At 46.9% G+C, this 13171-nt stretch overlaps 2 protein-coding genes across 3 annotated transcripts; both read left to right on the forward strand.

The window, feature by feature from the left end:
• The first annotated feature begins 3146 nt into the window (after positions 1–3146).
• On the forward strand, positions 3147–9040 carry THUMPD3 (THUMP domain 3 tRNA guanosine methyltransferase). Of its 2 annotated transcripts, none has more exons than XM_074836117.1 (9): positions 3147–3467; positions 3862–3939; positions 4438–4971; positions 5785–5915; positions 6337–6406; positions 6792–6907; positions 7094–7201; positions 7439–7562; positions 7827–9040. In XM_074836117.1, the coding sequence occupies exons 1-9, from the start codon at positions 3240–3242 to the stop codon at positions 7956–7958; spliced, it is 1521 nt and encodes a 506-aa protein (XP_074692218.1). In that variant the 5' UTR covers positions 3147–3239; the 3' UTR covers positions 7959–9040. The 2 variants fall into 2 exon arrangements, with proteins under 2 accessions (XP_074692218.1, XP_074692217.1); XM_074836116.1 differs by having other exon boundaries at positions 3148–3467; positions 7091–7201.
• Positions 9041–10588: 1548 nt separating this feature from the next.
• LOC141928238 (von Hippel-Lindau disease tumor suppressor-like) lies at positions 10589–13093 on the forward strand. Its single transcript, XM_074836119.1, has 3 exons — positions 10589–10829; positions 11032–11142; positions 11509–13093. The coding sequence occupies exons 1-3, from the start codon at positions 10601–10603 to the stop codon at positions 11691–11693; spliced, it is 525 nt and encodes a 174-aa protein (XP_074692220.1). The 5' UTR covers positions 10589–10600; the 3' UTR covers positions 11694–13093.
• Positions 13094–13171: the final 78 nt, after the last annotated feature.

Raw genomic sequence — 13171 nt, forward strand, 5'->3', positions numbered from 1 at the left:
GGAGGTACTAAACCAGCCATGAAATCGATGCTGCCAGCTCATCAGGAAGCGCTATTGTCTGTAAACGAGTCTAACAGATCTACCCAACCAGTACCTTCTTGCTTTGACCGAACGTTTCTTCTTCCGGGAGCCAATTCGAATTCTTGGCTCTGAAAAAGGGGTTCATAATGGGCATCAAAATACAACTCTGGAAAAAATACACTGGTTGCTTGGATAAATGAGAATACGTATGCTAGTACCACCCTGACAACACACACCGACTCCCACAGGATAGCACGGCAAGAGTTTCTTTTTCCACCAACATTTGCAACACTATGTCCCAGCTTACATATTTATGCAGCACCAACTACCAATATATCTATGGTCTGCTTCTACAGAAAGAGATAGAAATAATACACAGTTGAAAACCAGTTTTTAACCTCACAGTCACTCAAGAAGGCTTTGAAATATACAGGAGCTTTCTATAAGCAAGGGTTGATCAAAGGATGAAAATTAAAATACTTAGATTCCATGGAAACCGTTCTGAGTTTTGCCAGGGTCAACTCTCTTCTGTCTCATGAAGTGCTGAGCAGATGCCATCACCACAGTGCACCACCACGTTCCCACTGAATGCAACCTCAAAATTCTCATAAGAGTTCAATAAATACAGCAATTTCAGTGGCAGCTGAGGACACTCAGACACTCACACAGCTGAGCCTGCACCTTCCAGATCACATGGGAGGATTATCCTCTAATTGCCTGCATGGGGCCCTACTCAGGATAAGATCTTAACAAAAACGTTAACGCAGTCACACGTATTACGCTGCCAGCGTGCCTCCCACATGGGAGGGTTTGTCCTGAATCCTTAGGCGAAAATTCCTCCTTGCACCCACTGTCACGCATTGTGCCATGCGGTGCTGCGTCTGCCATTTGTAAAGGTAACGTCTCCACCTCTTCAAAGTGAAGGATGCTTCAGCTCTACAGTTACAGAGCACGTCAGGAGATGTTCGGAGGAAACCTGCAAGCAAAGTGTGGTGTTATTCTAAGAAACAGCCTCGCATAGGTATCAGACAAGCAGATGTCTTCAGCTAATGTAGGACCTGGCCACTGGCAGGAAATGATTCTGCGAGTGGTGCCTGGACACATTTCAAGAGCTGAAGCATAGCAGGCTGATTACCAGTTCTCACCTTTCAATCTGAGACCAACCAGGAAAGGTCAGAGCTGCTGCTGCTAGGCCAGACATATGGAATTAATTTAAGCGTCTGGCAAACACCTTTATCAAAATATGCTGAAAATTCTGCTACTGAAAGCAGCTCAGCAAGCTGAGTTAGTTTATCCTACTTGAATCACAACGCTCTCCCTTGCTACAGGCCTTGTGGCAGCACAGAGGTAAGCAAAAGCTGTAAAATCAACGCGAGCAGCAAGACACACGTCGTGGGCCCTGGCCTGCCTAGGCTCCCTGCTGCCGCAGCGGGATGAGTGCGGGAGCTGCCCCAGCCGGCCCTCACTGTTCCGCAGGCAGAGGCCTGCAAGCAGGATGCCGGCAAACCACCCCGACTTTATCTACAACTTAGAAAATGCTGCAGTAAAGGTGTAGTGTCACGGGCTGCTGCAGCAGTCACCAGGGGCGTAACGCTTGGGGATACATGCCAGCGCGGCCACCCCCACAGCCTGCATCGTGGCACTGTCACCCTGCTGAAAAGATCTCACAAGGTGCCAGCTCTGGTTCAGAAGAAGCTGAACCCAGTGGTTCTCTCCGCTTTAGCTTATTTTTAAGTTCTCATCAAAGAAGCCATTTCACAGAAAATTTCTCCTGTATGTTTATGACCCAAATTCCAAGGTTTTAATTCTGTATTTTCAGACTCGAATCACACATTAAAAATAAACTGATGGAATGAAACCCACACCTTCCCTCTCAGAGACACACTCTCACACACACACTTCTCCTGTGAAAGCAAAACGATGCTTCAGAAGGCTTAATGGCAAGAGCAGTACTTCAGGCATCCTGCTTGTTATTAAAATGTCACAGCGGAATCAGAAAGTACGCAGGAAAACGAAAACAAACAGTGCTGTTGCCAGTACGCACTGCAACTGCAGAAGAATGAGCTGCAGGGACAAGTTGTGTTTACATTTATAAATGCAATGCTGGGAAAAGGTAAAGACTACGGGATTTGAAGAAGAGAGGAGGGGAAACGGTGCCTCTTCAGCTTCATGCAGTTCACACTTTGTCATACTGACGCAGTCATGGCCATGGAAGGTGTTTGGGGTGGCCCATCTCTCTTTCTGTGCCTCCTGAGAAAACATTTAGTGGCTAGATTTTTATTTAAAAATCAATTCTAGTGCTGGAAACATGCCAAAGACAATAGCCAGAAGATCAAGGAAATCCAGTACTTTTTATAACAAGGAAAAAAAAAAAAAGGAAATGGCCACCCGTGGCTTGCCACCCAAAGGGAAGTGAATCCTGGGGCAGTCACGGCTCAGGTGCCGCGTCAGGGCTCAGCTGGCAGAGCCGGCCAGCTGCTCAGCCAAAAACCTGCGCGGCCCAACCCTCACACCGGACATTTCTGCATCCAGGCCCCAAAAGGCTTCAGGGGCACAAGGGGAGCTGTTGGCCACCCACCCACACCGGGACCATGGCCTGAAACTGCATTTGCAACCTTGCGAAAGCGTAACCCGCTGGCTCCCTTCCGTGAACGCTCCCCGAGGAGAACGTCCAGGGCCGGTGTCGTGTGAGAAGAGAGGAAACGCGCACAGACCCGCGGCCTGCACGGATCCTTCCCCCTTCCCTTGGGATTTTTGGTTACAGCTTCCTATTTACTACCCCTCAGGGCAAAAATCTACCTCAGTTTTCTCACAGCCGGGTGTCAGACACAAGCCCGCTCTCCCGGCAGGAATGTTTCCCGGGCCACCGGCACCGGCGACAGCTGCCTCACTGACGCGCCTGGGCAGAAACAAGCGGCCGGTGGAGGGGCGGGGGCAGCGAGCTGGGCCGTTCCCGCCGGCCGGGCCCGGTGCGCTCCGAGCCCGCCGCGCTCTGCGGGGCCCGGGCGCCGCCTCCCGCCCGCAGCGAACAGCGGGGCCCTGCACGCAGCCGCCGGGCAGCAGGGGGCGCTGCCGCCAGTGCGCAGGCGCGGAGCGCGCGCCCGGCCCGGAAGCGGAAGGGGCGGGGCGGCTGCGGCGCGTGGGGCCGGTTGGGCGGCGGGAGGCGCCGGCGCGGCTCGGCCCGGCGGTCACCGGTCACTGTCCAGCGGCGGCCCGGCATGGCCGAACCGGAGGCGGACACGGCGACGGCGGGCCAGGGTCCGGCTCCAGCTCCGGGCCCGCCCGAGGAGGGCGCGGGGCTCGCGGCCGTTATCGGCGCCACTGTGCCCACCGGGTTCGAGCTGACGGCGGCCGAGGAGGTGCAGGAGAAGCTGGGCTCGGCCTCCAGGATCAGCAGGGACCGGGGGAAGATCTACTTCGAGGTCCCGGCCCGGGGCCTGCCGCAGGTCCGTGAGGGCTCCCCGGTCCGCCGGCGGGGCCCGGCCGCGGCTGTGTCCCGGGGAGCGGCAGCGTTACGGCAGGGCCCTGGATGAGCCAGAGGCTCTCGTCTGCGAGGCGGCCGTTAGGAGAAACGCGTCAGAGTTGCGCTTCGGCAGGCTGGGTTTCAGGAGCCAGGTCCGGCTTTAGGCTGGGTTGGCGAGGGTAGATGAAGGCAGAGACGCAGCTGAAGTCGGCGCAAGGAGCCCGGCTCTGCGCGTAAAGCGACAGCCCCCACGTGAACACGAGTGGAAAAACGTGCTCTTAACTCTAGGTGTAGACGGCCAAATTCTAACGACACTACACGCAGTCCCCTCGGCGTACCTGATCAGTGACGTGCCGCTGTGGTTTCATTTCTTCTAGGTCCATCGCCTAAGGTCAGTGGATAACTTATTTGTTGTTGTTCAGGAGTTCAAAGACTATCAATTTAAAGAAAACAAGGTGAGTTACTCCTCATTTTTCAATCAGTCCTGGGGTTTGGAGTGGCTTTTTAAATTTAAGAGTAGTTTCATTAACAAGGTTTTTTCATTTTATTTGTGATACTCTCACAGTTCCTCTTGGCTGACTTGTAAAATCTGGCTCGTGCGGTCGCGTGGTCTCACATCATCAGTTAAATATGTTGCATCGGCAGAATCTAGGATGAGAGCTGATACCGTGCTCGTAGGACACACGTAGGCACGGGACAGTAAAGTACCACTTGGGTCATTTAATGTAGTGTTAGCTGTTTATTGGACAAGACAAATGGTGAAATACTATGGGTCCTGTGACTTTAAGTGCAATTTAGTTTGGTTATGGCAAAAATCTCACAAAAACCTGTAAGCTTTGCATAAATGTGTAGTGGGTTACACGTTTAGGAAACTAATTTGAGAGATTTTAAAAAAGGATTGTTTTTAAAGGGATGGAATGACTTCAAAGAACAACTTTTTTTGTCTTTTGAAGGAAGATGCTCTAAAGGATTTGGAAGATTTGGTTAAAAAACTGCCTTGGACCGATCCGTTGAAAGTTTGGGAGCTGAACAACAGCTTAAAAAAGAAAAAGACAAAACGCAAAAAACATAATCTGCAGAGCGGTGCAAGCAAAGAGAAGTTGAATGAGGATGGAGAAGAGGAAGGAACAGATCAGAAAGATGCTGGTAAACGGGAGGACTGTGCCCAAAACGCTGCGGGTGTAGAACCCGCTAGCGGCCAGGATATGGAAGAGACCCAAGGAGTGGCATCCCGAAATGGGGAGGAAGGGGAAGATAATGAACAATCGGATGCTAAAGGCGAATCGCAGGCAGGTTCTGGGAGTGCGAGCCAGGCTGGCGATGGGAAGACAAGCGAAGGAGAGGTGAAGGTGTTGAAGTTCCGTGTTACATGCAATAGAGCAGGAGACAAGCACAGTTTCACGTCCAACGAGGCCGCGCGAGACTTCGGTGGAGCTGTGCAGGAGCACTTCCAGTGGAAGGCTGACATGACTAACTTTGATGTAGAGGTATAGTGCTGTGCCTTGGAAATACCTACATTTCTGTTGTAAAGATTCTCAGTTCTTAATTCTGATGCTTAGAGAGCTCCAAAATGCCTTTGAAAGATGACTCTGGACCTGAAAACTGGTAATGCTGAAGTCATGGCTGCCTCAGAAGCATTAATTTCACTGGCACATTATGTGCATCCTCAGACCCCACCACTTGCCAGTGCTTTGGCTATCATAATAATCATCTCTTGTGGTCCAGTGTGGGCACCTCTCCTCTTCCTCGGGTCCCTCTTTTGCTCTGCAAACACAGTTGCCTCCTCCTCAGGTTAACTGATAAACATCACTGCACCCAGTGCAGCGGCACCACAGCTTTCGAGGGGCAGAAAAACAAAGTTTTCCTTGCAAGTGTATTAAGGGCTGGCCCATTGTCCTGTGACAGTGTTTCTACCTTCCAAATTAATATGGTGGAGGGGACCAGTGATAGGATTATTATTGTTGCTTTGCAAATGCTTCACTGTGACTTGCAGGAATTGCCCAAGTTCTCCCCCATACTTCTAAACCAAAACTTTTTAAAAGTCAGCATAATGGTTATAGCACTTTTTGAAGTCTTGTGTAAAAGATCTGTGTGCATGATAGAATGCTTATTCTTGTTCTGTGTGAATGCTCTCCTGAACTTTGTCCATTGTTGCCATTAAAACAGTGTGTTGCTTTTCTCCCAAGAATGCTTTTTATACATAGCTCCTGTGTTTTAAATTACCGTCCAAGGTTCTCATAACAGGTGTGCTACGAAAAACTTCTGTTACTCCTGAAATTGATTTCAGGGTTTTTCTTTAGGTTCTTCTGAATATTCACAACAATGAAGTGGTTGTGGGTATTGCATTAACTGAAGAAAGTCTTCATAGAAGAAACATTACACATTTTGGACCCACAACTCTTCGTTCAACTCTCGCTTATGGCATGCTTAGGTCAGTGGGACTGCATAGTATTATATTATTCTCAGTTAGCGAGTCCTTTTGTTTCAGAAATTAGACCCTTTATCCCCCCACTGCTTCCTTAAGAACCATTTCTGTTAATTCTTAAAAAAAAAGAAAAAGCAAAAAAAAGCATAGGTGCCAAAACAGTGTGCTTTGTAATTAACAGTGAATTTTTTCCAGCGAAGTAAACATTTGCAGTGTTAGCCAATTTTCAAAATACTCTATCACATTCTTTAAAGTATTTCACTGTATTGCTGCTTATAAAATGCTAATTAATGAAAGGAAAAAATTCTCATATAGGTTTTTTTGTTAAAAAGGTAGAATCAGAGTGATTAATATAATTCAGTTTTCCTTCTTTATAGAATTTCACGTTTTTAAGACTTTTCTGACCATCTTTTCTTCTGTTCCTCAGACTCTGTGATCCACAGCCCACAGATATCATTGTTGATCCCATGTGTGGTACAGGTGCAATACCAATAGAGGTGATTCTTCCTTTATTTTTTAACTTAATAAAACTTGACAGTATCTGCAACTGAATAATGCGTGTAAGTTTTCTTGGTAATAACTGAATAGTGAACTCCACAAGTATCTCAGCAACTTCTAAAAAGATACAAATGCACTTTCTGTAAATGGCCTCATTTTTCTTCCCAAAGCTGTAGCAGGAAGAAACTAAATCCAAAAGTATTTTGAGCTTTTTAAAGTGCATAATACCTGTAACAGATACCTGCTACAGAATTTTAAAATCCTTGACATCCACTTCTGGTTGCTATGTTGTATTCTGTCATCTTTGGGTAATTCTTCTGTTTGTTTTGTTTTCAATTAAGTAGTGTTGATGCTAATGTTGCTTATTATCAATATTTTCTCCAGGGAGCTACAGAATGGCCTAGCTGCTACCATATTGCTGGTGATAACAACCCACAGGCTGTAAAGAGAGCAGCAAACAACATCTGTTCTTTACTAAAGAAAAATGAGAATAAGGAAAGGTGAGAAGAGTACAGGTGATTTTCCTCTCCTGTAGTATTGTATGTAAAGAAATCCATTTTGCATTGATGCATTTGACCACCTTGTTCATATTTTCCTATTTGTTCTTTTGTTAACATAGAGCTCCTCAATTTAAAAATACTCTCAGTAAACCATATCTGAGATAAACGTCTTTGCACTTGCAGCAGCACTTCCCTGGGCATACCCTTGGACATCATTCAGTGGGATATCTGCAACCTCCCTTTGCGGACTGGTTCTGTGGACATTATTGTGACAGACATGCCATTTGGAAAGAGGTGAGGTGACACTGAAGTGACTGCCTACCTGCCACTGCTGCCTGTGCTTGCCTGGCCGGGGTTAGGGTTCTCTCTGGTTTGGTACTTAACCCGACCTAAGTATTGAAGTACTCTGTATTAAAAATGCAGGTTGAAATTAACAGTAAATGTGGTCCTGAATGAGCTAATCCACATCTGAAAGACCAGCAGTTAACTATTTTTCAGTGATCACAAAGGGGATCCTAATTTATTTTGCAGGATAGGGTCAAAGAAGAAGAATTGGGATCTCTATCCAGCCTGCCTGACAGAGATGGGCCGGATCTGCACGCCAGGGACAGGCAGGGCTGCGCTGCTTACGCAGGACAAGAAATGCTTTGCCAAGGTATGTGCTCTGGGAGAAAATCAAACCTAGTCACGTTTGAAAAGATACTGAGGAAAAAATTGTAAGCTGACTTCATTACAGGAGATGATCTATTTTTAGAGCAATAATTAGTAACATTTAAACACAGTTTGGGACCTAAAGAGTAATTTGGTATTGCCTTCAGATGTGATTTAGAATAAGCAAAAATAATTTCTAAAGCAAATTTACCCATATTATCTTATCTGGAGGTTGCCACCACTCTCTGGCTGTTTCTTTGGATTGTAGGCCTTGTCGCGAATGGGACACATCTGGCGCAAAGGTCAGACTGTATGGGTGAATGTAGGGGGGCTTCACGCTGCAGTGTATCTTCTGAAACGCACCTGGGAAAGAGCAGAAGAAAAAAGATCATTCTGGTAACCTGCGTGGAAGAAAACAAGCAATACCTCCAGAATTTCCTGAACGGCAGTCTGGTAAAGCAGACACCTGAGAGCACAGGTCTGTCAATTCCTGAGGAAAAAAAACCAAACAACACATGTAGAAATTGTCTAACACAAATATTAAACCAGGGATCAACTTGAGAGCTACCAGATGTACTAAGTGTTCTGAAACCTTGTTATTCAAATCACCTCTTTCCTCCCTGCCACCGAAACTGAAATTCAGTAGTGGAATTAGTAATGCTTTCCTTTGCCTGAGTCTTCTCTACCGTGTCCATTGTATTTCTCAGTTAAATGTGTATTTCCTCTGCTTATAGTAGAAAACATGTTGAAGCAGCTTCGGACGTAACAGTTAATTTACTTCCCAGACTGTAGAAATTGTGTATCTATCTTTAAAATGACTAACAGGACTACCAAGACTGTCATCTTGAAGGGTTTAGAGGTAGTATCTCTTTAACATAGGATTTTCCCAAATTGAAGTTTTCTAATTTATACCATTGCCTAAACATAAACTAAGATAATAAACCAATATCTGTTTTTTATGGCCTGCTAAGCAAATGCCAATTAGTAAAGAGTATGCTGATGCTACTGTTTTTCTTACCTGTTACCCTAATTTAGTGCTAATTATTAGTAAATATCTAATACATATTTTAATGTACCACTGCCATGGGGGTAACACGCAGCCTTAGCATACTGTCTGTAGTTACGATCTGAGAACACAGATACTATTGGCAATTACTTTAAAAAGTTTGTGTTTTCAGTGTCTGCTGTAGACACATCAGGGTGGCAATATGTTTAAATTTATTAGGTGATTTAACTGCTGTAGTTATGACACAGTATTTACAGAAAATATATTACCTGTTGAATAACTTGGTGGCAAATATTTTTTTTCTTCTGTGAATGTACTGTGATTTCTCAGGCCTCTTACTCTTTGCTCATCAGAGACTGAAAACACTAGTTACCGGTTTGCCATTTTCATTAAAGTGTATTCATGCTAAGTATGTGTAAGTGTTCAGAGGTGAATTAACAAGTATTAAAGTTTTAGAAGTTTTGCATAGGACATAAGTCTTAATTGTATTCTTTTTCTGGTCCATGTCCAGTGAAGGATGATGCAGTCCTTTTTTATCCAGAAAGACTACTCTGTAGTAAATGTAGTGCCAACAGCATCCATTTCTTTCCCACACTGCATGGCTTACATGACAGTGTCAAGGTGATGCACGCAGTTGTTTTATGAGGTGGCTTTCTAATTAGAATGAGCTTAGTAAAATGCCAGTCATCCCTTTTGGCCTGGAAGGTTATAGGGTCATGTTTTGTTTTTTAAACCACAGCTAACCTTAAATAGATTCAAATTGGACTGACATGACACAGCAAACTCAGCTTTAACTAACACCAGGAGATGGGAACCAAGATTACTGACTGCTGCAGAGAATTTATATTTTCAGTACTTGTCACTAAAATGTATGGCCTCACATAATTGTGTCGTATGTCATAGGAAACCATGAGTTTGAGGCAGGAATGGGAAGACATACAGTGATACATGTGTGTCTCTGCTCTTACAAATGTGAAGCGGTGCTATGAGTTGTGCAATTTAAAGCAGTTTCTCTTAAAAGATTGTACTTCCGGTTTTATGGATCATTGCTACCAGACACTGAGAAAGAACAGCTTTTTCCAGTTAAGACAGTGACCTCTTTGGTTATATATGCTGTGTAATCCCACAATGCTGCAGTTTCTCAGAGTAAGTATCTGAAATACGTACTTCTTCCACGGTGTGAATTTACTGTTTTCCTCTCATAGAAGGAAAGTGGGGAAGCAACTTCTTTTGAACAAGGGCCAGCAAGCACCTCCCCAACAGTTCTTACATGTTCAGCTGTGCTTGGAAAAAAATGTAACTGACAGATGATGGCTTCTCTTGGGTCATTCTCTACCAATTTACGTACTTCTCCCTCAAGGGCTGCTAGAGGGACAGTCCAGAAATTACAAAAGGACCCCTCATCTAAGTCTTGTTGCAGAACGTGAAGTATTCTAAAAGAAAAAGCTGATAGGTGTTGAGACACAAGGAAAAGGCACTGTATTGATACTTTGAGCGCTGTAACCTGTACTATGGTGAAAAATACACTAACCTGCCTTGGTGTGTGAAATGCTGTTTTGAAGGGGTTCTGTTGTCACATCCTTGAGAAAGCAAAACCTCATCTGAGAAAGCTTACCCCTTTTTCCAGAAGGTCTGAATGCTTTTGTGGGTGTAGGAGACCTAAAGCCTTCGGTGTTTGAAGTCAGATTAAAAGGTTTTGCCAGAAGTCTGCCAGGGCAGCTTCAGCAGGGCCGGGATGGCTGGGAAGAACGTCCCTGTGCAGCAGATCACATCTCACAAGACCTGCCTAGGTGTAACTGAGGTCCTAGAAGCGCATTTCCCTCTTTAACGTGGCACAAATTCCCCCGCCACGCCCCGTTCCGTTTAGTGCCCTAGTTTCGGGTAGAAGCGCAGCCAGGGTTGTTTCTCGGTCCGCCCCTCACGGCCGCCATGTCGCGGACAAGGCCCCGGCGACGCGCATGCGCCAAGGGGGCGGGCCTGTCCCCATGCCCCTTTTCGCGCATGCGCGTCGCCGGGCGGAGGGAGCGGGTCCGGGGATGTCGCCGCCGGGGCCGGGGCCGGGGCCCGGGCCGGGGGTGGGGGGACGGGGCCCGGGTGTGGGCGGGCCGTACCTGCGCTCCGTTAACACCCGCGAACTCTCCGAGGTCGTCTTCAACAACCGCAGCCCCCGCTCCGTCCTCCCGATCTGGGTGGATTTCGAGGGCAGGCCGCAGCGCTACCCGGTCCTGCAGCCGCGCACCGGGAGGATCATGCACAGCTACCGGGGTGGGTACCGGGGGTGGGGGGGGAAGTTGCTGCCGGCAGGTCCCCCCTTTCCTCTCCGCCACCCACCTCGGTGACACCCCCACCACGATCGCGCAGGGCCGCCGGGGCCGCGGCCTCTAAACGCGGAGCTGATCGGTTCCTTCCGGTTCTCCCTCAAAACCGCGCGTTCAAACTGCCGTAACTGCGGCGTTTTCTCTCCCAGGTCACCTCTGGCTCTTCCGGGACGCGGGGACGAACGACGGACTCCTCGTCAATCAGCAGGAGCTGTTTGTAGCGGCCCCCAACGTGAATAAAGCAGACATCACCCTGCCAGGTAACCAGACCAGGGCTGCATGGAAACCCGTGAATTTTGTGCTTGATCTCTTTGGACTTCAGTGATCTAGTGAGAAATCACATACTTGAATAATCTGCCTCAAAGATAGGAAGAGCTGGGGTGGGTTTCTAGCTAGAGCAGAGGCGGTGTGTGGAACAGAGCTGTGGACATGCCTCTCGTTTGTAGATGTCTGGGTTCCGTAGGGCGCCTCGTGACAAGAAACAAGGTTTTTTCCTCTCTTTCTCGCAAGCCTAGTGGGTTGTGGATGACGCTGCGGCGTGTCCTGTTCTGTATTCGTGGGTTGGCGGCAGCAGTCAATGAGAGCCCTTGTGACGAGATCGTGTGTGTGTTTGTTTTCAACCTCAGTGTTCACCCTGAAGGAGAGATGTCTGCAGGTTGTTCGCAGTCTGGTCAAACCGATGGACTACAGGAAACTGGACATTGTTCGGTCGCTGTATGAAGAGTTGGAAGATCATCCTGACGTTAGGAAGGATCTTCAGAGGCTTTCTCTGGAGAGAAGTGAAACGTTGAAGAACGGAATTCTGGAATAACAGTTGCTCACTTCAGACGCTTTAAACAGCAAACCACCGAGTTGCAGCAGGGATGGTCACTGCGAAACATGCCAAGGACTGATGTCTGTATTTTAAATTCTGAAACATAAACTCAGTCAAATTGTGGAAAACTTGCTGTGATGGTAAGTCAGACCCAAAGGACTAAACGGCGTGTAGAAGTGCACCAGGAGCCAGGTTCCTGATGGTTCAGTTCTGTTCTTCGTTACGCGTATTGCAAACTGATGACTCTAGAGGCCTCACGCAGGTGATGCTCAGAGACGTGTTATTTGGACTGTATCTCAGAACACTGCATAGGGACATAGATCAGGTCATCTCTTTGGATAATATGCGTACAGATCAACTTTCTTTGTATTGGAAAGTAAATTACACCAAGGATTAATTTAATCCAGACTCTCATGATTATAAGTGGCGGACCAACACCAGTGTTTCTTGAATAGTTTGTTTTCAGTGGAACTTCAGTCTTTCACACTCAGCCCAGACTTGCCTGTGAATCACCAAGCATGGGGGGTGTTTGTGTACACGAGGGTTTCCATCACCACCTCCTGAGGGCCTGACCTGAAATGTTATGTTGGTGGAAAGATGACATGTAAATGCTTGGGGTTTTTTCTGCCTCTTACCTTTATGTCATACGACCTTTGCAGCTGACACATTTTTACACAGATTGTACCCCAAATGCCTTATTTATCCTTCGTGGTTGGATTCTTGCCTACTTGATCTCAAGGTGATCCAACCTAGGCCGCCATATAGACTGGATCCTAGTTTTGGGGCACCTTCCTCCTCCACAGCTGCTTCCCCAGTACAGGCGTATCAGGTAGCGTTCCTAGAAGGTCAATGCTCCGAGTTGTACCTTTTCCCATCGCAATGCAGTAGTTCAGGTCATAGTGGGAGGCATTTTCAGGAGCATGGGCCACTCCAACTGCTTGTGTCTCCTAAGGAACCGACCGCAGCCTCCCATCAGCTCCTACGGGCCTACTGCTAGGTTCAGCTCATAGACAGATCCACACTTTATTACAGGCTAGGCAAGCAGAGAAAACATTTCTTTACCTGTATCCTCTTCCCCCTGTACTTCAATAGAATGTGCATTTGCGTGGCTGTACTCACGTACTCCAGAGCAGCATAGTTTGTAGCAGGTACATGAATTGTCCGAGTAACAGATGTAGTGCTGTTCAATGTTGGAAGCAGATTGATGGGAGATGATAGCAGTTATTTCTATGGCATACGTTTCTTTCCAGTTAAATGTTCTAAGAAACACAGCTGTGAAACTGAGAATATCAACATATTCTGTAAGTATGAAATGTCTCCCCTGTTGTAGACTTGTTTTCTTACATACTGGAAGTGTATTAATTGATCTTTGTCATAAAAATGTAAATCTGTGTTAACTTTTTTTACTCCAATTCTGTCAAACAACTTCACTGTGCTTGTGACTGTATGCTTGTGTTCCTGCAGTACCCCTGAAA

This window comes from Strix aluco, chromosome 11 (genome assembly GCF_031877795.1).
Source record: "Strix aluco isolate bStrAlu1 chromosome 11, bStrAlu1.hap1, whole genome shotgun sequence".
Taxonomy (NCBI): domain Eukaryota; kingdom Metazoa; phylum Chordata; class Aves; order Strigiformes; family Strigidae; genus Strix; species Strix aluco.

Excerpts from the sequence above, each read along its gene's own strand:
- LOC141928238 (XM_074836119.1), top strand. The coding sequence starts at position 10,601 with ATGTCGCCGCCGGGGCCGGGGCCGGGGCCCGGGCCGGGGGTGGGGGGA. Across the intron at positions 10,830-11,031 it reads GATCATGCACAGCTACCGGG|GTCACCTCTGGCTCTTCCGG; the intron begins GTGGGTACCGGG and ends TTTCTCTCCCAG. Across the intron at positions 11,143-11,508 it reads AGCAGACATCACCCTGCCAG|TGTTCACCCTGAAGGAGAGA; the intron begins GTAACCAGACCA and ends TTTCAACCTCAG.
- THUMPD3 (XM_074836116.1), top strand. The coding sequence starts at position 3,240 with ATGGCCGAACCGGAGGCGGACACGGCGACGGCGGGCCAGGGTCCGGCT. Across the intron at positions 3,468-3,861 it reads CGGCCCGGGGCCTGCCGCAG|GTCCATCGCCTAAGGTCAGT; the intron begins GTCCGTGAGGGC and ends CATTTCTTCTAG. Across the intron at positions 5,916-6,336 it reads CTCGCTTATGGCATGCTTAG|ACTCTGTGATCCACAGCCCA; the intron begins GTCAGTGGGACT and ends TCTGTTCCTCAG.